Source organism: Chelonia mydas, chromosome 6, assembly GCF_015237465.2.
Source record: "Chelonia mydas isolate rCheMyd1 chromosome 6, rCheMyd1.pri.v2, whole genome shotgun sequence".
NCBI classification, from domain to species: Eukaryota; Metazoa; Chordata; order Testudines; family Cheloniidae; genus Chelonia; species Chelonia mydas.
The window spans coordinates 41,176,782-41,201,709 of record NC_051246.2 but is presented as its reverse complement, the minus strand read 5'-3'; the positions used below and the strand labels follow the sequence as shown (position 1 = coordinate 41,201,709).

Sequence of the window (24,928 nt, the reverse complement as noted above, 5' to 3'; positions counted from 1 at the left end):
CTTAGCCTAGGCTAGACATCAGAAGAAAAATGGTTTTAAGCATGATTCTAATAGCAGTGAGTCTCTGTCAATGCTGGTTGATCAAACTCTGGTAAACTCTGATGAAGATGGAATTGTGTTTATAATGAGTTAGAACACAGTTCCACAGGTGCCAGCATCTAAAACATTTTCCCCAGACTAAATTCACCAAATAACCTAGGAGCTTGGGAGTTGTTGCTGGGCCCTCAGCTGCCAGGTGGCTGTGTGTGCATTCTGGTGAATTTTAGCTTATTTGAAATAAAAATCTCTAATTCGGGGCCTCAAGATATAAATAGATTTTTGGGAAACCTCCAGGATATTATGTCATTTCCTAACTTCTAAGTGCTTGGCTTTGCTACCGTAACCTTCTTTTAACATAATTTCAATGTAAATATTTATATATAGCACAGCATAGCCAGCACTGTAGTTACCCTAAATTACACACTACATTTTAAAAAAACCTCCCATCACTACCAACAAAAATCAGGGTTTTCCCAGCAAAAATAGAACAGTTGGCAAATATAAGGTTCTCCAGTTCAGTTTCTAGACTGGTATAAATCGAACTTTTGCACTAAAAATTGAACATTCAGAAACTCTGTATATATAAAAGGGGAAGGGTGGGGAACTCCTACCTTCTCATCAACAGTCCTGTTAAATATATTTTCTGTGGGTATATTGAAAGCTGGCAAAGGAATTCCAACAATGCAATAAAATAAAATAAAAATATGAGAAGGAAATAGTTGAAGGAACAAATTGTGATGTAGCAAAAAAAAGTTTAACTCACAAATAATAAAAAGCAAAAAAAGCCTCTCGTCCATAATCCAGTAATGTATCGTGATTTCTTGATACCTGGTTGGGGTTTGGTCTCTCTTATTTAACGACTTTTACATTTTCATATAAGCTATCTAAGTTCTTTCAAATCTCACAAGCTTTCAAATGCTGATTTTGCTTATTAGGCAGGTTTCCCAAGCTTTTACAATACTACTGAGTGGCATTAATAGTTCTGCTGCCACATAGTTGGATCAAAAAGGTTGTCCCAAACTGGAAATTGTTTCAATTATAACTCTTAGACTGCCAACCCAAGCCATTTCACATAAAGAAAAAGTGTGGAAGTTTACTTTCCACATATTCCATTTGAATGTGGAATGTTTATTGTCCTCATTTCCACCTACCAGGAATCAGGAGGCAAATAGATTTGTTACTCAGAGAAGGAAATATATTGCACTTGAATGAGGTTAAGGTAATGAAGAGGGAATTATGCAAAATAGTTTTATTTTGGTTAAATAGTCATTTTTGGCCATGACACTGAGTAATGCTTCAAAAATGTATTCCATATGTTTTATTAAAATGTCAAGCTGTTTATTGAGTTGAGGGCTTTGGCCTAAGTTTTCAGAAGTGACTAGTGATTTAGGAACAAAACCATAAATAAGTTGGGGTGTGGTTTGAGAAAAAGAACAAGATGATCTTTTAGAGTTTTCTCTTAAAAAATTTCTAGTGGAAACAGTTACACCTGCCAAATTAACGCTTCTTGTGCAATTTAGAGCATCTTCAGGGTTGCTCTAAGTTGTATTAGCTTGTAACTGCTTGTGAGGACTTTTTGCATTAGCTGATAATAACAAGACCATTCAAGCCACTCACTGTCTGTTCTCCCCAGCATGCCCCTGCACTGGGTGCTGGGAGGAAGGACAGCATACAGGCATTGCAGCAACGCTGTGCTGGTTAGGAAATTTCTTATGCCATGGGTATTCTTTTGGGGCAGGTTCCAGCCCCTGCATGCTGCAAGTGTGGCATACAGCTGGACAGAACACTGAATATGACATAGTTGCTTTTAAGCAAATACGCAAATTCCTTTAGTGCAAAAGCTTTTACATCAATCCAGGGTAGTCCTGGGAGCGAATGCAACTCGGACAACTTTCTGAAGCAAATTCCATTACTGCTTCCTCCTCAGTTCAGGGGCATAGTAATCTGCTTGTGTCCCAAATTACAATAACCCCCATAGCTGGGTCAGCTTTGCTAGCTGGCACATTGCAGGGGTAGAGTGAAGGCTCTGCTCGGTATTCAGCTCTCCCCACCCACCTACTCTGGGGCAGAAAAGGGGTGAATAAGGTGTACAATGCCCTCTTATTCTTATGCGCTTGGGCTCAGGATGCAAATATCCCACATGGGTGCTTAAAGGCCTGTGTGTCTCATTCTTACTTCTCTGAAAAACCTAGCCTCTGAATTTTGGGCTTACAGCTCCCCTGCTACAGCAGCATCAAAACCCTGAGCAAAAATCTTTCTTTAGTCAGAGGCAGATGTCTTACAGCTGAGTCAGCATAATGTCAAACACTTTAAAGCAGACTAACACAAAGACCAACTCTTGTTTGGTTAGCAAATCAGTTTGTGACCTAGAATGCTGATTATTAAACCAGACAGCAAATAAAACCATTATTAAATTCACTGAATAAAAAAGCCTCTCCTGTCTGTGCAGATTCATATCAATGTATGCATATCTACGGTATGCATGCACCACTCTATCTAATCTGCAGATCCTGTTCCAGTTGATGCCAATGGCAAAACTCCGATTGACTTCAATGAGAAAATGATCAGCTCCATATATAATTTTTGAACACAGCTGAAGACATAATGACTCACAAAGCTGTGAGGAAAAGGAAGTGAACTGTTTCTCTGGTATGTCATGCTCATCAGCCAACTCTGAGGCGAAACAAAAAATTTAAACTTTAAGAGTGTTCAAAAAGGAAAAAAAACAGTCTGATAGCTTTTCCAAAATGTAATATTCTAAAGTATTTTCCTCTGCTGCAGGTTTGGTGAATCCTTCCCCCACTCTTAGTTGTTGTTGTTGTGTTGTATTTTTTAAAAAAATGCTAGAAGAAACTTTCATTCTCTCACATATATATATATGAGAGAATGAAAGTATACACACACACACACAAACTTTGAAAAGAGAAACCTGTCCATTAAGATGTTCTTTGCCACTCCATTGTGTACAAGGAATAAAGATCTCTTTTAAACACATGAGGCCCTAATTATGCCCATGCATTGCAGCTTAGAGGATGGTTATGCTGAATTTTACTAATCATCCTAAGTGGCTATTAGCTAGTTTTATTCTGTTGATGGATAGTTCTTTAAGGACATTTAATGTTTCCCTTAATCTCTCTAGGAGAGAAGAGAGCCTCTTCTGCACTATAGCGTCTTGCTCCAACAATCCTTTTGGTAATTTAGGAGAAATTCAAGCAAGTATGATAATCTGCCCTTTTCTTAAACATGCCATTGTCTGCTGGGCATTTGCTATTAAAAGAAAGATTTTTTTCTTTCCTTTTTTTCTTGATCAGTGGAACTACTGTCACCATAGTGTGATGTCGCAGCAAATTTTTGTTCTCTGCCACGGACGTATTTGGTTAGTGCCTGCTAACTCTGTCTGATTCAGCCCAAGACCGTCCTGCCATTAATATGTCCTAGGTTTATCTAACGTGAAACCATTTCTTATGATTTACTCTCTGCTTATATTTACGATAGTCTCCCTTCCTATAGGTGATGTTCACAAGCTGCTCTCCTAAACGCTGGAAATGCAGCCTCTGATTCTATGCATGGGGGGATCTTGTGCCGGTCCTTGCTTCACACTGTTTTTTTTTACCTTTCTTGGTTGGTTTTCCTAGATTGGCCCTTCCCACCAGTGCTTGTACATGTTGCCAACCCCGTTAACATTTAGGGCGAGCTCTAGCTTTCTGAAGCCTCTCCCGGTCTATGAACATCAGCTGTTCTCGTGGGCATTTTTAGTGTGAAATGAAGTGTTTCCTTTCTATATTGCCACTCTCCACCACTCTTGCATTCTGGCGAAGGAAGCACAATCAATTGCATTCTTTTCTGGTGATGTGTCTGGGGTAGGACGTTTGTCAGCACAAGTTCACATCTCTTACATTAACAGCAGCTTTAACCATATGCAGCCAGATTCACCTCTCATTTGGTAAATCGAGAATAAATCCGTGGAAGTCAGTGAAGTAACGGAGGTGATACTAGACTCAGGCCCATGCACTTTTAACTAATATGGCCTTCATCTGATGTGACAATTAATTCTTGTTAACCATTTTTCTTTGCTTTATACTTTGGTAAGAGCAGAACTGTTAAATAAATTATGCCAACATGCTGGTAATAATAGGTCTGGAAGTGGGTGATGTTTTCTTATGGGTAAACAAAGGAAATACAAAGTAATCCCAAACTGAGGAATGGTTTCTCAAATTTCCTTTATTTTGACTGAAGCCTGTAAGTTTTTACTTTGGAAAGGACACAGGGCTTGTGTGAATTTAAATTCACATAATTATGTGGGCTAAAAAGAAAAGAAATCCAATTATAACTTGTACAGAGTACTTTAGCAACATGTCACAGTCAGATGGCAACTGTTTAGCATCCTGTTTTTAAAGAAAGGGAGTTGCCCATATTTCAATATACTTGTTCAGAACTGCTCAACGATAGGATTTAAAATTATCTGGAAATAAAAATTATTACTAGTAATGCTTATAATATTTGCACCTTCTGCCTGTATTTATTTGAAGATTTATGTAACAGAGGAGGAAGTCAAGATGAAACCACATGGAAAAAAAAAATAAATGAGAGAAAACCCTCTAAACTTGTATGCTGTCATCTAAAAACATACATAGCTCCCCAGTGGCATGAGCTGTGAGGGTCAAGGCAAGCTTTGCCGTCTGACCACATGTGCCCTGCTAATGCAGCAAACTCACAAAAGACAAAGAGCTGGTGTTGCCCTTTAGAGGAATTTAGTATGATAGTTCTGTGTGATAATAGCATATTATATCTGCATTAAGTTGCTGCCATGTATCAGAAACATTTATCTCCTCAGAACGCCAAGTGATTTCTTATAAACAGCTGCTTGTTTTTAGAGGTGTTATTTTTCTGAATTTCTGACAGTTGAATATTATACACTTCAAAAAGGCTGACTCCGTACAATATGACTGATCACCTTTTCTTCAGGCATCAAAATTATTTCAAGTTTCTGCCATATGTAATGATAATCAAATGCAACTTGAAATAAAAATATGCATCTCTCCATCTGTATCTCTTTCTATAGCGCTGTAGGTGTGTGTATATATGGGGGGGGGGACTAGTTTAGATAGCAAATATTACTCACCACAGAGGAAATAGTTTGGATATAACACAGTTCTTAAAACATGGTTCTCATGGGGGGAAAAAGAGTTGGCTACCTGACTGTATACAGACTTTGAGGTATACCTGACTGTAGACAGACTTCTAGAGACAGATACTTTGTAATGTAGCAGTTTTTACAAAACATTCTAAGAATGTCCTAGACTGTCCATTCAGTTCTTCAAAGTTCATTCTCTTCTTCCTTTTAAGGAACAGATATGTTTCATTGTATCTGTATTTCTCTCTTCAACAGAGCCAGTATTGTGCAGAAGCGAATTATTTATTTTCAAGACGAGGGGTCTCTTACCAAGAAACTATGTGAGCAAGGTAAGATGAACCAGGTCCTCCCTTGGCCCTCTTTGAAATATTCCATTGGCTGCTTCTTGTCCTCTGTATCTAGTTTAAGCTGCTACACCTCAACTTTGATGTTCTGCACAACTCTGTCCTGGTATAGATTTGGTATCTGCTGTCTGATGAGGTTTTCTCACCATCTACGTGATCCTTCTTATTATTTTAATATCCTTTCCCCACTTCCACCCTTGTACTTCTTCCATGTGGACCTATAGGTAGGGCACATCCTCCCAATCACCAGGCAATGACTTCCACACTTCACATTAAATTGCATTCACTTATGCAAATAGATTCATAGATACTAAGGTCAGAAGGGACCATTATGATCATCTAGTCTGACCTCCCGCACAACGCAGGCCACGGAATTTCACCCACCCACTCCTGTGAAAAACCTCTCACCTATGTCTGAGCTATTGATGTCCTCAAATCATGGTTTAAAGACTTCAAGGAGCAGAGAATCCTCCAGCAAGTGACCCGTGCCCCATGCTACAGAGGAAGGCGAAAAACCTCCAGCGCCTCTTCCAATCTGCCCTGGAGGAAAATTCCTTCCCGACCCCAAATATAGCGATCAGCTAAACCCTGAGCATATCGGCAAGATTCACCAGCCAGATACTACAGAAAATTCTTTCCTGGGTAACTCAGATCCCACCCCATCTAATATCCCATCACAGGTCATTGGGCCTATTTACCATGAATATTTAATTACCAAAACCATGTTATCCCATCATACCATCTCCTCCATAAACTTATCGAGTTTAATCTTAAAGCCAGATAGATCTTTTGCCCCCACTGCTTCCCTTGGAAGGCTTTTCCAAAACTTCACTCCTCTGATGGTTAGAAACCTTCGTCTAATTTCAAGTCTAAACTTCCTGGTGGCCAGTTTATTATCCTTTTGTTCTTGTGTCCACATTGGTATTGAGTTTAAATAATTCCTCTCCCTCTCCGGTATTTATCCCTCTGATATATTTATAGAGAGCAATCATATCTCCCCTCAACCTTCTTTTAGTTAGGTGTTAATCTCTGTGTTTATAAATAAGGGCCAAGCCCTCCTTATCATTCCCTGAATGCTGCATAGTGCGGGTGTTTCCAAGATGATAGGGAGGTGGAGATAGAGGTGGAATTGTCAATGATTATCTCTATGTTTCAACATGAAGTGATTATTCCTCTCTAGAGCAGTGGAATTTATAAAGAGACAATGCCTTAGGTAATTCCATTCCTTTAGTTATCCTATTGTCTTGTTTTATGTTTGTCTTCATGTTAACTCCTCAGGGCAAGGACAGTCTTCATGACAATGCAGACTCTCTTGCGGGAAGATTTTCAAAAGCAGCTAAGGGACTTGAAAGTCAAGGGCATTTGTGCTCCTAAATCCATCAGGTGCTTTTGAAAATCCCAAGATCAGTGCTTAACAAGTATATAGAACTAGGCGCAAGAAATCAGGCAAGTGGAGCCTAAACTCAGTTTGCTTGGCAAGTAGTATTGCCTTCCTCTCTTTCTCCTGCTATATAGGATTCATTTCTAAACGTTTTGAGACTTTCTGTCAAGCTGCCTTTAAACAGAGGTTTAATTTGAGGAGATTCAAACTCGAAGAGGGGGCTCATTAGTCGGATTTCCTGGAAAGGAATGATAATTTCTTTGTGCAGAAATGCAGAGATAATTGTTGTAAGATGATATCACCTCTATCCCCTTCTCCCCACCAGTTTGGAAATCACTTCGGCTGTGTCTAGTTTAGGAGAAGCTAAGGAGATGACCATTTGATTTTTGGGCTTGAAGTTAAGACCCTGGATTAGTTTAATCTGCCCCTGACTATAATGTGCTTCATTTTTAAGAAACCAAATGTGTGCTAATAAGATGCTTAACTGGATTTAATAAATGTGACATCCTTGATGCTACCCAAGATTCTCATGTGCCATTATGTTGTTCTCTTTCATACATTCAAGAATGCACATTATATTCATTAAAAATAACCTTTCACATTACGAGTGGTGAGTATGTTGAATAAGACCACTGCAAGCAAGCAAGCAAAATAAATGAAACTGAGACAGCTGTTCATGTTCCTGAGAAGAGAGAGAACAGTAGAAAAGCAAGGACATGAAATTGGGAATAGGAAGTAAATTTGTATCATGTGTATACTAGGAAAATAGGTTGTGTTTAAAATGTATTAGCTTAAACATTTTACCTAACATGTTTTTAAACACTAGTGTAGACAGGGCAAGTCATATTTAAAACATGTGAGCTGGTCATGGTCAGCCATGTAAATGGGAATCTCGGATTGATCATGACCAGCTAACATATTTTTAAAGGTGTTAAACCTTGTCTACACACGTGTTCAAAATATGTTAGTTAAAACATTTCAGCTAACACATTTTTAAACACAACTCATCTTCCAAATCTAGATGGAGCTTTAGATAGGAAAAGGCATATTAGGCCTGTAAGTGAGTTTTGTGCTTTGATCATATTCAGTTGTGACCTGAAGGCACAGGGCTGCATTTAGTGCTAGGGAAAAGTGTGGAGCTGCACGGCCCAGCAGAGAAGGCATGAGACCACAAGCAGACACAATGCCTCCTAGGACTCCTGGGGAAGGGGGAGGGTATGTGGTCACTGGCCATGCTTTCAGAGAGACCAGCATATGCTGCTTTCACAAGGTGCAGTGTTTTGGCTCTAGCTCCTTCCTACTTCTTCCACTCCTTTGGAGAGACTAGCGGCACTAGCTTGGAGAAGTCTTTGTGCTCAGGAGATTGAAAGGTCTGCTTTTATACTCCGCTTCCTGTACAAGGCGTCCAGTACTCTCCCTTCCCGTGTTCACTCACACAAGAGCCAAATACAGTCTGATCCTCCTTAATCTCTTTTAAGGGCTGACAGATAGGACAATTTGTTACTGTTGGCTTCTTATTAATTCACGAAAGAAAACAGAGCTGTATTTTAACTAGAGTTAGGCTGATGACATCGTGTTTGGCTTCAGCTCTGGATTATATTTAGATTTGGATTTTAGATTAGATTTAGATTTTAAGGCTAAATCAGAGAGCAGCTGTTCTTAGGAAATTTTGATCCAAATAGAAATAAAAACCAGAAAAACTGCCCAGTTTTTGGACCTGAAGTGGAACCAAAACCATAGTGGCAGGTTCAGATCCAGGGATATGAAGCCAAATCGTTAACCCCACTTTGAAATATCAAGGTTCCAGTTTTGGCCCATAGCTAACTGTAACTCAGAAGAATAAAATACTAGGAGTTATGCTGAGTTACTCCTATTTATAATTGGAGTTTTGCTGTCGTCTGTTGAATTGCAACCGAACATTTTCAATAACTGCTTCTACTGCTGCCTTTTAGACTCGACCTTTGAGGGGGTGACTGATAAACCAATCTTAGACTGTTGTGCCTGTGGAACTGCTAAATATAGGCTAACTTTTTATGGAAACTGGTCAGAGAAGACACATCCAAAAGATTATCCACGTGAGTATTATTATTTTATTATTACAGTAGAATCTAGAGGCTAAAATAAGGAGTGTGGGGATTCTTGGTGAGAGGTGATAAAACTAACCTACAGAAAGACAGTCTACATCAGGGATCGGCAACTTTGGCATGCGGCTCACCAGGGTAAGCCCCCTGGCAGGCCGGGCTGGTTTGTTTACTTGCTGCATCTGCAGGTTCGGCCGATCGCAGCTCCCACTGGCTGCAGTTCACCGTCTCAGGCCACTGGGGGTTGCGGGAAGCGGCGCGGGTGGAGGGATGTGCTAGCCGCCGCTTCCTGCAGCCTCCATTTGGCCTGGGAATGCGAACCGCAGCCAGTGGGAGCTGCGATCGGCCGAACCTGCGGACATGGCAAGTAAATAAACTGGCCCGGGCCGCCAGGAGGCTTACTCTAGCGGGCCGCATGCCAAAGGTTGCCAATCCCTGGTCTACATTATGATGAATACATGTAATATTGCCAACCCCAAGTGTTCGAAAATCTCAAGTCAGTCTCCCAAAAATCAAAAGGTTGGTTTAAAAATCATGAGATTTTAAAATTTTAAATTGGGGTTGATTCGCCTTCTGGCATTTGAGATTTGAAATGTGCTGTTTTAGGGTCACATTTTCAAGCTCTCTTTGCAACCATGAGGGTTAGAAACTTATTCTCTCTCTTTTTTTTTTTTTTTTTTTAGGGAGTCTCACTTAATTACATAAGTCTTGGTGCTGAGTTTTTTAGAAACACAGGAAATATCACAAGATTCAATATAAAATTTTGAGTTTGCAGCCGTGCATATGCCCAATCCAATGACCATATGGAAAGACTCCCATTGATTTCAGTGGGCACCGAATCAGTCTATTAATGAGGTTGGCTGAATGTGTACAGCATCATTTATGTGTTCCTCTTTCTTTCACAATGCTAGCTGGATAAATGTTCAAATCTTAAAATACAAACTCTTTTCCTAATTTAAATCAAGTATTGCAAAGTTTCTAATCTACAGAATCAGTGGTTTTATGGCAATAAAATGCAAATAGCTTTTATTTTTAAAATTAAATCTACAAAAACATGCATAGAAAATGGGGATCTTCGTTTGTTTTTTATTATTTTTAGTTCCCCTCTTTGTCTTTTCCATCTTACATTTGTTCTTTAAATATGATCTTCATTATCATTGACAATGATAGGTAGATTGACAAAGGCGGGTAGGCTTAGGGATGAAAGTCATATATTTATTTGGTCTTTAAGCTTTGATAATATGTTGTCTACTGCATGATCTTTATTAAAGCTTTTGTGTGTAGCTTTTCTTTTTAATATCACTGTCACCCAATGTGGTGAATTTTCATCATCAGTCAAAGATTCGTCTGCATATGAATTGTTCCTTGATACTGATTACACTGTTTCTGTCTCAAGTTTTGCTTTATTAAGTTGAACATAGAATAGTTCAGATACAGCATCATGTGGGTTAGTACAAGTTTGCGATGATATACTAAAACTTGTTTGACTTGCTGGTTGGGCAACAGAACAAACACATTGAGGATAAAACAAGCCATAGTGCCAGTATTCACAGTGATACTCTTTTGAGATATTAGATGATTTGTGTACCTGCTAAATGGTACCCATTCAAATTCATTGTGTGCATAGATTTGGCTGGTATTACGGAAACATTCTGAATAGATGAATCAAATTAGTTCTTTTCACTTCCATGGAATGTATCTTATAATTGATCATGCTTTCCTGCTTATTAGAACATTAGAATGGCCATAGAGAGTCAGACCAATGGTCCATCTAGCCTGGTATCCTGTTTTCTGGCAGTGGCCGATTCCAGATGCTTCAGAGGGAAAAAACAGAGAAGGGCAATTAGTGAGTGATCCATCTCCTGTTGTCCAGTCCCAGCTTCTGGCAGTCGGAAGTGTAGGGGGACCCAATGCATGGGGTTGCATCCCTGACCATCTTGACTGATAGCCACTGATGGACCTGTCCTCCATGAACTTACCTAATTCTTTTTTAAACCCCGTTCTAGTTTTGGTCTTCACAACATCCCCTGGCAACAAGTTCCACACGTTGACTGTGCTTTGTGTGAAGAAATGCTTCCTTATGTTTCTTTTAAACCTGCTGACTATTAATTTCATTGGGTGACCCCTTTTCCTTGTGTTACGTGAAGTGGATAAATAACACCTCCTTATTCACTTTTTCCATCCCAGTCATTAGTTTATAGACCTCTATTGTATTCCCCCCCCACCCCCGCGTCGTCTCTTTTCCAAGCCGAACAGTCTGTCTTTTTAATCTCTCCTTGTACGGAAGTTGTACCTCTAATCATTTTTGTTCTCTGTACTTTTTCCAATTCTAATATGTTTTTTGGAGATGAGGTGACCAGAATTGCACATAGTATTCAAGTGTGGGTGTAGCAGGGATTTATATAGTGGCTGAGATGTTTTCTGTCTTATTATCTATCCCTTTCCTAATGGTTCTGAGCATTCTGTTGCTTTTTTGACTGCTGCTGCACACTGAGTCCACATTTTCAGAGAATTATCCACAATGATTCCAAAATCTTTGTTGAGTGGTAACAGCTAATTTAGATTCGATCATTTTGTATGTATAGTTGGGATTATGTTTTCCAATGTGCATTATTTTGCATTCATCAACATTAAATTTCATCTGCCATTCTGTTGCCTAGTCACCCAGTTTTTTGAGATCCATTTGCAACTCTTTGTGGTCTGCTTTGGACTTAACTATCTTTAGTAATTTTGTATTGTCTGCAAACTTTACCACCTCACTATTTACCTCTTTTTCCAGATAATTTATGGCTATGTTGAACAGCACTGCTCCTAATACAGATCCTTGAGGAACTCCTCCCCCCCCCATTTACCTCTCTTCACATTTAAAATTAACTATTTATTCCTACCCTGTTTTCCTGTCTTTTAATCAGTTACTTATCCATAAGAGGACCTTCCCTCTGATCCCATGACTGCTTACTTTGCTTCTGAGCCTTTGATGTGGGACCAAGTATACTATATCCCAGGGCAAACTTTTTCGCCTGAGGGCCACATTGGGGAATAGAAATTGCATGATGGGCCATGAATGCTCACAAAATTGGGGCTGGGGTGCGGGTTCTGGGGTGGGGCTGGGGATGAGGAGTTTGGAGTGTAGGAGCGTGCTCCGGGCTGGGATCGAGGGGTTTGGAGAGCGGGAGGGGGATCAGGGCTAGGGCAGAGGGTTGGGGTATGGGGAGAGGCTCAGGAGATGCAGGCTTTGAGCGGCGCTTACCTCAAGCGACTCCCGGAAGCAGTGGCATGTCCCTTCTCTGGCTCCTACACAGAGGCACGGCTAGGCATCTCTACACGCTGCCCCATCCACAGGCACCGCTCCTGCAGCTCCCATTGGAGCTCATAGGAGGCAGAGCGGGCTTATACCATGGCTTCCGGGACCTTTGTGGTGCAGCCCAGACCCAGCCCCCCGACCAGAGCAGGGCCGAGCTGTGTGGTGCAGCCCCAACCCAACGCCCCGGCCGAGGAGGGGCCAAGCTGCGTGGTGTGGCCCCGACCCAGCGCCCCGACCAGGGTGCCTGTATTCACACCTCAGTGTGGGACAATTTGACACCTCAATCCTGTATTGACACCTCAATCTGGGACAGTTCTTCATATTGGTCATCTAAAAAGAATGGCTCTGGTGTGGGGATCTTCCTCACATCCTCTGCAGTGAAGACTGATGCAAAGAATTAACTTAGCTTCTCCTCAATGGCCTTGTGTTCCTTGAATGCTCCTTTAGCACCTTAATCATCCAGTGGTCCCACCAGTTGTTTGGCAGTCTTCATTCTGATGTACTTTTAAAAAATTGCTGTTCATTTTTGTGTCTTAGTTGTCTTCAAATTCTTTTTTGGCCTGCCTAATTATACTTTTATGCTTGACTTGACAGAGTTTGTTCCTTTTTATTTTCCTCAATAGGATTTGACTTTCAATTTTTAAAGGATGTCTTTTTATCTCTAACTACCTCTTTCACTCTGTTATTTAGCCATGGTGATGTTTTTTGGTACTCTTACCGTTTGTTTTTTTTATTTGAGATATATGTTTAGTTTGAAAGTTTCTGTGTTGTTTGCAGGCATTTCACCCTTGTGACTTACTTTTAATTTCTGCTTAATTGGTCTCGTCATTTTTGTGTTTTCCCCCTTTTTGAAGATAAATCCTACTGTGGTGGGTTTCTTTGGTACCCCCACACCCCCAAAAGGATGTTAAATTTAATTACATTATAGTCGCTGTTACCCTGAGAGGTTCAGCTCTATTCACTTCTTGGACCAGATCCTGTGCAGCACTTCGGTCTAAATAAAAGAATTGCTTCTTCCCTTGTGGGTTCCAGAACTAGCTTCTCCAAGAAGCAGTCATTAATGGTGTCTAGACAATGTTATCTCTGCGTCCCCTCCTGAGGTGACATGTTCCCAGTCAATATGGGGATAGTTGAAATCCCCCATTATTATTGGGTTTTCTGTTTTTCAAGCTCTCTAATCACCTGAGCATTTCACAATCAGGTCAGGCTAGACGATCATAATCGTCTTAAAGTCTATGATTCTATGAATCACCTTCAACATCCCGATAAGGTGTTTGGTGGTATATTTCTACTGCTGTACTCTTATCATTTAACATGGAATTTCTAGCTGTAGAGATTCTAAGGTACTGTTTGATCCATTTAAGATTTTTACTATATTTGACTCTGTGCTTTCTTTCACATATAGAGCCACTCCCCAACCTGTGTGACCTACTCTGTCATTTCTATATATTTTGTACCCTGGTATTACCATGTCCCACTGATTATCATAATTCCATGACATTGCTGTGATACCCTAGTATATCAATATCCTCATTCAGTTTTTACTTACTTCTCCACATCTTTGCTTATTTCTTCTCTTCTTCCTTTCTTTAGAGAGATTTTAGTGTATTATTCTTCCTCCATGATTCTCAGACAGAAAAATTTCCATTAACCACTTAAAAATATTCTGACTATGCTTCAGTCTATCCTTCATGAATCATTAAGCATATGCTATGGGTAGGTCTAGATGAATGCTAGTAAATAAATAAATAAAATCTATAAACATATGTTAGAATTGTAAAATGTATTAATTTTGTCTATGTTCATGCATCATTTTACTCATATATTTGTGCAATCTACTTGTTCTGGCACGCGTGTCCATGGAAAGCAAATTTCAATGATGCATAGATGAAAATGAACAGAAACCCAATTTTGAGCTGAAATGGAATCTCTTTCAGTCATGTGACTTATTACACTACAAGTAACTGGGTAGCTCAGAAGCTGAATACTCACATAAAAAATAATATTGGTTTAATAGTTTGAATAACAAAGAAATATGAGCTACCTGCTCAGGGGTATTCTATGAGAAGAAAAGAAGGGTTATTTTTTGTTACAACGGATATGGCAGAGTGGTTTTTGACACAGCAGGGCAGGACTTCAAGTTAAAATGAAAGAACTTGCCGGAAGTCTCCACCCGACACAGTAGTATAAAAAAAATCAGTGTTTATAATGATTTGGTAAAGGAGGGTCGCTTTCATATAATTACTCCTATTGTCCCTTTTTTCTTCTTTTAATTATAACAGTGGATCCATGTAGACACACGGTTATTTACTATTTTAGAAGTTCAGGATTTGACCCCATGTCAGTCAAGAGTGTACGCAATCATGAGGCTCAAACTAATTATTGGGAAGGAATCATGTAATAAGAGGATTAAATGTTGTTACCCTTAATGATTAGAAAACAAAATAAATAAAGCTACAGTCATTATTTGTTTCTACATCTGTAGACTCTCCCATCATTAACATATAGTTAGAAAAGTCTCATTATGAAAGCACAACAAATCTATTCTCTTTACACCAAGTCTTGTTCACATTAGAATCAGTGGGACTTTTGACACCGGACCTCAGTGGCAGCAGGATTGGACTGAGGCAGAAGAGTCACTAACAAATTTCTAGCTAAAATTTCTGGAAGGCCAGAGAAATTTTTCACGTGTCCACACTTAGGCCTTGTCTACACTACAAAATTAGGTCGAATTTATAGAAGTTGGTTTTGTAGGAAGCGTTTTTATACAGTCAATAGTGTGTGTCCCCACACAAATGCTCTAAGTGCATGTAGTCGGCGGAGTGTGTCCACAGTACCAAGGCAACCGTCGACTTCTGGAGCGTTGCACTGTGGGTAGCTATCCCACAGTTCCCGCAGTCTCCACCACCCATTTGAATTCTGGGTAGAAATCCCAGTGCCTGATGGGGCTAAAACATTGTGGTGGGTGGTTCTGGGTACATATTGTCAGGCCCCCCTTCCCTCCCTCCCTCCGTGAAAGCAACAGCAGACAATCATTTTGCGCCTTTTTTCTTGAGTTACCTGTGCAGACGCCATACCATGGCAAGCATGGAGCCCGCTCAGCTAACCGTCACCGTATGTCTCCTGGGTGCTGGCAGACGTGGTACTGCATTGCTACACAGCAGCAGTTTATTGCCTTTTGGCAGCAGACAGTGCAGTATGACTGGTAGCCGTCGTCGACGTAGTCCAGGGTGCTCTTTTAACTGACCTCGATGAGGTCAGGGGCACGTGGGCAAACATGGGAGTGACTCAGCCAGGTCTTTTCCCTTTTAAGTTTCGTCTCATGGCGATTCAGTCCTACAGGCAGTGTACGGTCTTTTAATCTGCAGCCAGCAGAAGACGATCAGCAGTCATACTGCACCGTCTTCCGCCGAGCACCCAGGAGATGATGATGGCTAGAGGTCGTACAGCACAGTCTGCTTCCAGCAAGATGTATAAAGATAGATGAAGTAGATCAAAACAAGAAATAGACCAGATTTGTTCTGTATTCATTTTCTCCTCCCTCCCTCTGTGAAATCAACGGCCTGCTAAACCCAGTTTTGAGTTCTATCCTTGAGGGGGCCTTTCTGTTTCTTGCAAAGCCACCCCCTTTGTTGATTTTAATTCCCTGTAAGCCAACCCTGTAAGCCATGTTGTCAGTCGCCCCTCCCTCCGCCAGAGCAACGGCAAACAATCATTTCGCGCCCTTTTCCCTAGATTGCCCGAGCAGGAGCAGACGCCATCGCACAGCAAGCCTGGAGCCCGTTCAGCTCACCACAGCAGTTATGACTATTGTAAACACCTCACACATTATCGTGCAGTGTATGTAGAACCAGCACCTGAAAAACCAGGCGAGGAGGCGACGGCAGCGCGGTGGTGAGGACATGAACACACTTTTCTCTAAAACCACGTTCCCCCACAATTTGGAGATCATGGTGTTAATGGGGCAGGCTCATGCCATGGAATGCTGATTCTGGGCCCGGGAAACAAGCACAGACTGGTGGGATCGCATACTGTTGCAGGTCTGGGATGATTCCCAGTGGCTCTGAAACTTTCGCATGCGTAAGGGCACTTCCATGGAACTTTGTGACTTGCTTTCCTCTGCCCTGAAGCGCAAGAATACCAAGCTGAGAGCAGCCCTCACAGTTGAGAAGCGAGTGGCAATAGCCCTGTGGAAGCTTGCAACGCCAGACAGCTACCAGTCAGTTGGGAATCAATTTGGAGTGAGCAAATCTACTGTGGGGGCTGCTGTGATGCAAGTAGCCAACGCAATCATTGAGCTGCTGTTATCAAAGGTAGTGACTCTGGGAAATGTGCAGGTCATACTAGATGGCTTTGCTGCAATGGGATTCCCTAACTGTGGTGGGGCTATTGACGGAACGCATATCCCTATCTTGGCACCGGATCACGAGGGCAGCCAGTACATAAACCGCAAGGGGTACTTTTCAATGGTGCTGCAAGCACTGGTGGATCACAAGGGACGTTTCACCAACATCAACGTGGGATGGCCGGGAAAGGTTCATGATGCTCGCGTCTTCAGGAACTCTGGTCTGTTTAAACGGCTGCAGGAAGGGATTTACTTCCCAGACCAGAAAATAACTGTTGGGGATGTTGAAATGCCTATACTTATCCTTGGGGACCCAGCCTACCCCTTAATGCCCTGGCTCATGAAGCCGTACACAGGCACCCTGGACAGTAGTCAGGAGCTGTTCAACTAAAGGCTGAGCAAGTGCAGAATGGTGGTAGAGTGTGCATTTGGACGTTTAAAGGATCACTGGTGCAGTTTACTGACTCGCTCAGACCTCAGCGAAACCAATATTCCCATTGTTATTGCTGCTTGCTGTGTGCACCACAATCTCTGTGAGAGTAAGGGGGAGACTTTATGGCGGGGTGAGAGGTTGATGCAAATCGCCTGGCCGCTGAATAAACGCAGCCAGACACCAAGGCAGTTAGAAGAGCACAGCAGGAAGCCGTGTGCATCAGGGAAGCTTTGAAAACCAGTTTCATGACTGGCCAGGGTACTGTGTGACACTTCTGTTTGTTTCTCCTTGATGAAAACCCGCCCCCTTGGTTGACTCTAATTCCCTGTAAGCCACACACCCTCCCGCCTTCGATCACCGCTTGATTGCAAAGGAAATAAAGTCACTATCGTTTAAAAAACATGTATTCTTTATTAATTGATTATAAAAATAGGGAGATAACTCACAAGGTAGCCCAGGTGGGGTGTGGGAGGAGGGTAGGAGGGAAGGAAAAGGCCACTTCAAAACTTGTTGAATGCCAGCCTTCTGTTGCTTGGGCTGTCCATTGGGGTGGAGTGGTTGGGTGCCCGGAGCCTCCCCCCCCGCGCGTTCTTGGGCGTCTGGGTGAGGAGGCTATGGAACTTGGGGAGGAGGGAGGGCAGTTAAGCAGGGGCTGTAGAGGCAGTCTGTGATCCTGCTGCCGTTCATGAACCTCCACCAGACGCCGGAGTATGTCCATTTGATCCCACAGTGGCCCCAGCGTTTCCTTATGCCTCCTCTGATCTTCCTGCCACCACCTCTCCTCATGTTCATCGGCCCCGTCCTGTACTCTGCTATTGTGTCCCTCCACACAGCTCTGTCAGTGCCGGTCGACTGCATGAGCTCAGAGAACATTTCATCGCGCGTGCGTTTTTTTCACCGCCTTATCTGAGAGAGCCTCTGGGACAGAGGAGGGAGGCTTGAAACATTTGCAGCTGCTGGAGGAAAAAGAGAAAGTGAAGTATTTTAAAAGATACATTTTACAGAACAATGGCTATACACTTTCACGGTGAACAACACTATTCACATTACATAGCACATGTGATTTTGGTACAAGGTCGCATTTTGCATCTTATATTGAGTGCCTGTGGCTTTGGTGTTAGAGATCACACATGCAGGGCCAGGCAACAGAATTCGGCTTGCAGGCGGCCATGGTAAGCCATAGTCTTTCGGCTTCTGCAACCTTCATAACAGCAGCCCCCTCCTTTCCCATACCAAGCAAAGCCCGTTGAGTTGGCCATTTACTGCTGCAGTTTTCCTGTTAAAGTGCAGCAGCAGAAACCAAACTAACCCCTTCCCCCCCATCCAATTTTCTGGGATGATCGCTTTTCCCCTCCCCCCACCGCCTGGCTGGTATCAGGGAAGATCCCTGCTAGCCAAACGTGAACAGCTCAGCGCCAATGACCCCCTCTCCCACTGCGTGTCTAACCGCGGGGAGGATTTCTTTTCAGCCACAGGCAAACAGCCCAGTAGGAACGGGCACCTCTGAATGTCCCCTTAATCAAATTCCCCTATTTCAACCAGGTTACTATGAACGATATCACTCTCCTGAGGATAACGCAGAGAGATAAAGAACGGATGATGCTTGAGTGACAGCAAACACCGGGACCATACGCTGCCAGGCTTTGTCATACAATGATACCAGATTACTTGCCTCTAGCATGGCGTGGTAAAGTGTCCTACCATGGAGGACGGAATAAGGCTGCTCTCCCCAGAAACCTTCTGCAGAGGCTTTTAGAGTACCTCCAGGAGAGCTTCATGGAGATGTCCCTGGAGGATTTCCGCTCCATCCCCAGACATGTTAACAGACCTTTCCAGTAGCTGTACTGGCCACGAATGCATCCCAAGTCCTCAGAGCTACTTAATCATTAAAAAACGCTTGATTTTATAACATGTATTATATTTTAAAAGGTAAACTCACCAGAGGTCCCTTCTCTGTCTTTGTTGAGTTGGGAGGGTATTTCAGTCAGGGTGATAAAAAGATCCTGGCTGTCGGGGAGAACGGTGTGCTGTGTGCTCTGCCCAAGCTCGTCGTCCTCCTCATCTTCCCCATCTGCAAAATCCTCAGCCATGGCAGAGAGTACCCCATCATCGGAGTCCACGGACAGGGGTGGGGTAGTGGTGGCGGCCCCCCCTAGAATTGCATACAGCTCAGCGTAGAAGCGGCATGTCTGGGGCTCTGTCCCGGAGCGTCCATTTGATTCTTTGGTTTTCTGGTACGCTTGTCTGAGCTCCTTAAGTTTCACGCGGCACTGTGTTATGTCCCTGATGTAGCCTCTGTCCCTCATGGCCTCTGAGATTTTTTGAAATGTTTTGGCATTTCGTCTTTTGGAACGTAGTTCTGATAGCACAGATTCCTCTCCCTATAAAGCGATCAGATCCAGTACCTCCCGTTCGGTCCATGCGGGAGCTCTTTTTCGATTCTGGGACTGCATGGTCACCTGTGCTGATGAGCTTGCCTGGCCAAACAGGAAATGAGATTCAAATGTTCCCGGGGCTTTTCCTGTACACCTGGCCAGTGCATCCGAGTTCAGAGTGCTGTCTAGAGTGGTCACAATGGTGCACTGTGCGATAGCTCCCGGAGGCCAATACCTTCGAATTGCGTCCACACTAACCCTAATTCGAAAAGGTGATGTCGATTTCAGCGCTAATCCTCTCGTTGGGGAGGAGTACAGAAATCGGTTTTAAGAGCCCGTTATTCGAAAAAATGGCTTAGTTGTGTGGACGGGTGCAGGGTTAATTCGGATTTAATGCTGCTAGATCCGACATAAACTCGTAGTGTAGACCAGGCCTTAGAGGTATTAAAAATGAAAAGTAGTTTTCAAAATTGCTGTTTAAAATGTTTAGGCCATGCAACTATTAAATTAAAATAAAATCCTGTTCACTATTGACTGTGTTGAATCACTGACTATTTGTCTTACCACTGCAGAAATGTTCACAAATATATTTTCAGTCCAGTGGTTTCTATAAATATAATATGGCTGTCCATCATATTATACATCACCTTCCATTTTAATTGGAGAAGATTTCTCATATTGATCTCCCAAAGGGAATATTATTTTAAAATTCATACTACCTCCCATTTATTCATTTACAGTAGGAGCTAGAGAAGGAGAATATTCTGTTTCTCACGCTATATGGTTCCAGTGTTGGTAGGAAAAAATCTCCCTTATCAAGAGCAAATTTAGAAAATTGAGTTTTTGGGGGTTTCTTTTTGGTTGCCTCTGACAACTGAAAAAGCTAAAATTTACCTTTGCTCTGACAACAGCAATATAGCTAATATATAAACAAGATACAAACACTTATATTTCTCATTCATGTTTCCCGCTAATTTATTTGCTAACTCTTATCTTAACAGATTCCAAGACTATAACATTGACCTTACTTTACATTTGTATTCTCTATGACTAGCAAACAAGAACTGCAGAGAAGCATTGTACAATTGTGACTTTAAAAATAAATAAATAAAACCTAGCCAAGTCCTAAACACTACTATAACATGTAGTATATTCTTTCCTCAATACACAGGAATTTCCATACAATGCTCCATTTTATGTACTTTAATTTACTCCAAAGAACTGTTTATGCCAAAGAAGCATTGTTTTTATGATAAAAAAGAGCTTCAGCAAGCTATTTGACAAAGCCTTGAACTCAAGCAAATGTCACTTTCCAAGTCCAAAAACACTTCACTATGTTAGGCACACAATAAGGGATGATTTAACTGAAGTTACACCATGAAGCTGAAGAACTTGTGTTCCATTAAAATTAAAATTGTCTTGTTACGTGTAGGAACCAACAGAGCTGAAGAATCCACACAACAATGCTCAGGATGAAATCACTGCATTATACGCTTGTTCTGAGTGTGTTGTTCTTCGAGTGCTTGTTCACGTCCATTCCACATTCGGTGTGCGCGTGCTGCGTGCATGAGTGTTGGAAACTTTTTCCCTTAGCGGCTCCCAGCGGGGCCCCCCGAGTGGTGCCACTGTGCCGCGCATATATACCCCTGCTGGCCCGACCCCCTCCAGTTCCTTCTTACCGTCCGCGGTGTGGAACAACCTCTCTCTCTCTCTCGTAGAAGAGCGGTCCCTTAGCCTTCAGAGTAGCTGTTATCAGTTCATTAACATACCTGTTGTGGACACTTAAGTCATTAGGTGCTTGGAGGCTTCCAGCACCCGCCCTGGGCCGCGGGGCATGCTGCAGGCCTATGGCTTCAAGGCTTGCACCACATGCCGCAAACTTATGCCAAATCGTGTCTATGTTGCCTGGGGGATGGACATCAAACTGAACGGTGTAGGATTTGCAAGGCGTTTAAGCCAAGAACAAGGAAAGAAAGAGACTTTCGTCTAAAGCAGCTGTTGATGGAGGCTGCATTGCAGCCGCTGGGCCCGGAGCGCCCGACGCTGGCTCAGGCTTCCTCTGTGCGTAGTGCCCCGGAGCTATCGAGAGACCCGGCACTGGCTAAGCACCATAAACTGTCGGCCCCAGAATGCAGGCTAGGCCCTGGCACCACTCGTCCTCCCCGGTATGGCCCCCGGCGCAGCCAAAAGACAGGCATAGTCGTTTCCCGCACAGGAGGTCGGTGCCTCCCAAGGCCCCGAGCGCCGATAAGAGCAGGAAGGCTGCGGTACCGGCACTGACACCGGCTGTCCCGGCAGCACAAGCCCCACCAAGCACAGACCTAAGTGAGCTCCGTGTGGACGATGGGCTCAAGGGCATAACGGATCAGCCCTCTACACCTGGCACCTTTGAGGCTGCAAAGGACCTCATCGAGCTGTCGGTGGCGAGACCCCTCCCGTACGGGGAGAGCCCTCCAGCACCCATGCCTCGGGTGCCATTGAAGGGTAAGCAGGTGTGCTGCTCGAGGACACTGTCCTGGCACCGCTTCCAGAGTTGGTCCTGATCAAGCTCCGACTCCGTGGACTCACAGTTGCCAGTGGCCCAGAAGGAGGTTGCGGCACTGGCAGTGGGTCAGCGTGAGGAAGCACTGGAAAGGGCATGCTGCTCTCCGGCACCACCCAGAGATTGGCACCGGGAGGAGTTGAGACGGCCCTCACCAGAGGACTCCTGCAGACGGTCCCGGTCCAGGGAACGCCAGCACCGGTACCGCTCCTGCTCAGCCAGGAGCCGCTCGTTCTCCCACTGGCGCAGATTCTTGGCACTGCCATGGCCTTTGCAATCGGCGTCGCCTCACTCCGGCGCCGACTCTGGCCGCTATAGCTACCCACACCGGGCCCCGGACAGCAGGGACCCTCAGGTGGGCTGGCAACCCCAATGCGGGTCTCCAGGCTATTGGCCCTTCTGGACCCCCTGGGCCTATCAGGAGCACCAAGGGGCCCCGTCCAGGGCAAGTTACTCGGTGCAGCGGTCCCAGTTCCCGCACCAATACCAGATGGTGCTGGAGGCTACAGTATCCAGGCCTCCAGGGTCCCCCCAGCATAGACCGGAGAGACCGGCACCGAGTCCGGTGCTGTCCCATGGACTCCCACCCCGGCCTGAGCCGGAGGCCCCTCCCACGGAAGAAGGGGAGCAGGAGGACCAACCAAAGGGGGTCGAGCAGCAGCTAACCTCCTCGTCTTCCTCGGATGAGGCGATAGCGGGTACAGAGGTGTCCGGCCCTCCACTGATAGACCATAGAGCCCACCAGGAATTGCTGTGCAGGGTCGCCCAGAACTTGGGATTGCAGGCCGAGGAGACGGTTGAGCAGGAGGACCCCATGGTGGACATTTTGAGCTCCGAAGGTCCATCCAGAATAGCGCTCCCACTCATTAAGACCATTCAGTCCAACTATAAGACTATATGGCAGACCCCGGCCTCCAGCACTCCAACGGCCAAAGGAGTGGAGCGTAAATACTTTGCCCCATCTAAGGGCTATGAGTTCCTGTTCCACCCGAGTCCATGCTCCCTACTGGTCTTAGCAGTAAATGAAAGGGAGTGCCATGGACAGCAGGGCCCGGCCCCTAAGGCAAAGGAGGCGAAACGCCTGGACCTTTTTGGCAGAAAAGTGTACTCATCTGGGGGCCTTCAGTTGAGGATTGCGAACCAGCAGGCCATCCTCAACAGGCACAGTTTCAACTCCTGGGCAGCGGTGGGGAAGTTTAAGGACAACCTCCCGTGAGGTTCCCAACAGGAGTTCACGGCCGTGGTGGACGAGGGCAAGCCTGCCGCCTGAGGTCCAGAATAAACTCCAGGACCTCCCCTTCGAAGGTTCCGGGCTCTTCTTGGACCGGATGGACACAAGGCTGCACAGCCTCAAGGACTCGCAAGCTACGCTTACGTCGCTGGGTATGCACACCCTGGCGACCCAGAGGAAGCCCTTTAAGCCGCAGCCTCCCCCTCAACGCCAGTACCAGCCTCGCCATAGGCATGAGCCTTACCGTAGGTGAGGCAGGGATAACAGGTGATGGCGCAACAACAATAGTAACAATAATGTGCCAGGCCAGAACCAAGGCCAGCACAAACCCCAGCCAGGCACTAAGCCAGGCTTTTGAAGGTGCACTCGAGGACAGCCCACCAGACCAGTCACCAGATCCGTCTCTTTGTTTCCTGAACCTCCTGTCCCATTTCTCCCATGAGTGGTCCACTATTACGTCAGACCGTTGGGTCTTACGCACGGTGTGGAATGGGTACTCGCAGCAGTTTGCCTCCCTTCCCCCCCGCCCCCATTCCCTTCCCTGTCCCTCTTCAGGGACCCCTCTCATGAGCATCTCCTAGAGAAGGAAGTCCGCTCACTGCTAGAGGCGGGGGCGGTAGAGGCGGTGCCGCACAGCCTAAGGGGGAAGGGGTTCTAATCCTGGTACTTCCTCATCCCCAAGGCCAAAGGGGGCTTCGCCCCATCCTAGACCTGCGTGGGCTCAACAAGTTCCTGGTCAAGGCCCGGTTCTGCATGGTCTTTCTGGGCACCATCATCCCTTCCCTGGATCCGGGGGACTGGTATGCTGCCCTCGACATGAAGGATGCGTACTTTCATATTGCCATCCACCCAGCACATCGGCGGTTCCTACGCTTCACCGTGGGCCAAGAACATTACCTGTTTGCGGTTCTCCCGTTCAGTCTAACTGCGGCCCCAAGGGTCTTCACGAAGTGCGTGGCAGTGTTGGCGGCCTTCTTATGGAGGCAGAGAATCCGGATGTACCTGTACCTCGACGACTGGCTCCTGACAGGCCGATCCGAGGCGGAAGTGCGGGGCCATGTGGAGGTGGCCCTGAGATTGTTCCCAGAGCTGGGGCTCCTGATCAACGTCCCAAGTCCACGTTCATACCCACGCAGAGAGTGGAATTCATAGGAGCAGTCCTGGATGCAGTGCAGGCCAGGGCAAGCCTTCCAGTATCCCGATTCCGGGCTATCCAGCAAGCGGTGGCCTCCCTGCCCCAGTTTCCAATGACAATGGCCAGGTGCTGCCTGTGGCTGCTGGGTCACATGGTGGCATGCACGCACGTGGTCAGGCATGCCAGACTGAGACTCAGGACTCTGCAGGCGTGGCTCGCTCGGGTGTACCGCCCAGGCAGGGAGCCCCTGGACTTGGTAGTGACAGCCCCAAGGGACGTGCTGGACTCCCTGCTGTGGTGGCAGTCCCAGTCTGTGGTTTGCGAAGGCATCCTCTTTGGCACCCCACAACCGGACCCGACGCCGGTGACGGACGCATCAGACCATGGATGGTGGGCTCACCTGGGGGACCTCATGACGCAGGGGTTGTGGTCTGGAGCAGAGCGGTCGCTCCATATCAATGTGAAGGAGCTCAGGGCGGTTCGTCTTGCCTGCCAGACCTTTCACGCAACTCTGAGTGGTCACAGCATGACAGGTCTGACAGACAACACTACTGCCATGTTTTATATAAACAAACAGGGTGGGG

The 24,928-nt window shown here is 44.8% G+C and overlaps 1 protein-coding gene across 1 annotated transcript in view; it reads left to right on the top strand.

Annotated features, from left to right (window-relative positions):
• SPON1 (spondin 1) overlaps nucleotides 1-24,928 on the top strand; it is a 315,776-nt gene that overhangs the window by 72,893 nt on the left and 217,955 nt on the right. Inside the window, exons 4-5 of the mRNA XM_037899871.2 lie at nucleotides 5,429-5,502; nucleotides 8,851-8,973. Coding sequence (XP_037755799.1) covers nucleotides 5,429-5,502; nucleotides 8,851-8,973 — 197 coding nt within the window. The remainder of the gene's footprint in view (nucleotides 1-5,428; nucleotides 5,503-8,850; nucleotides 8,974-24,928) is intronic.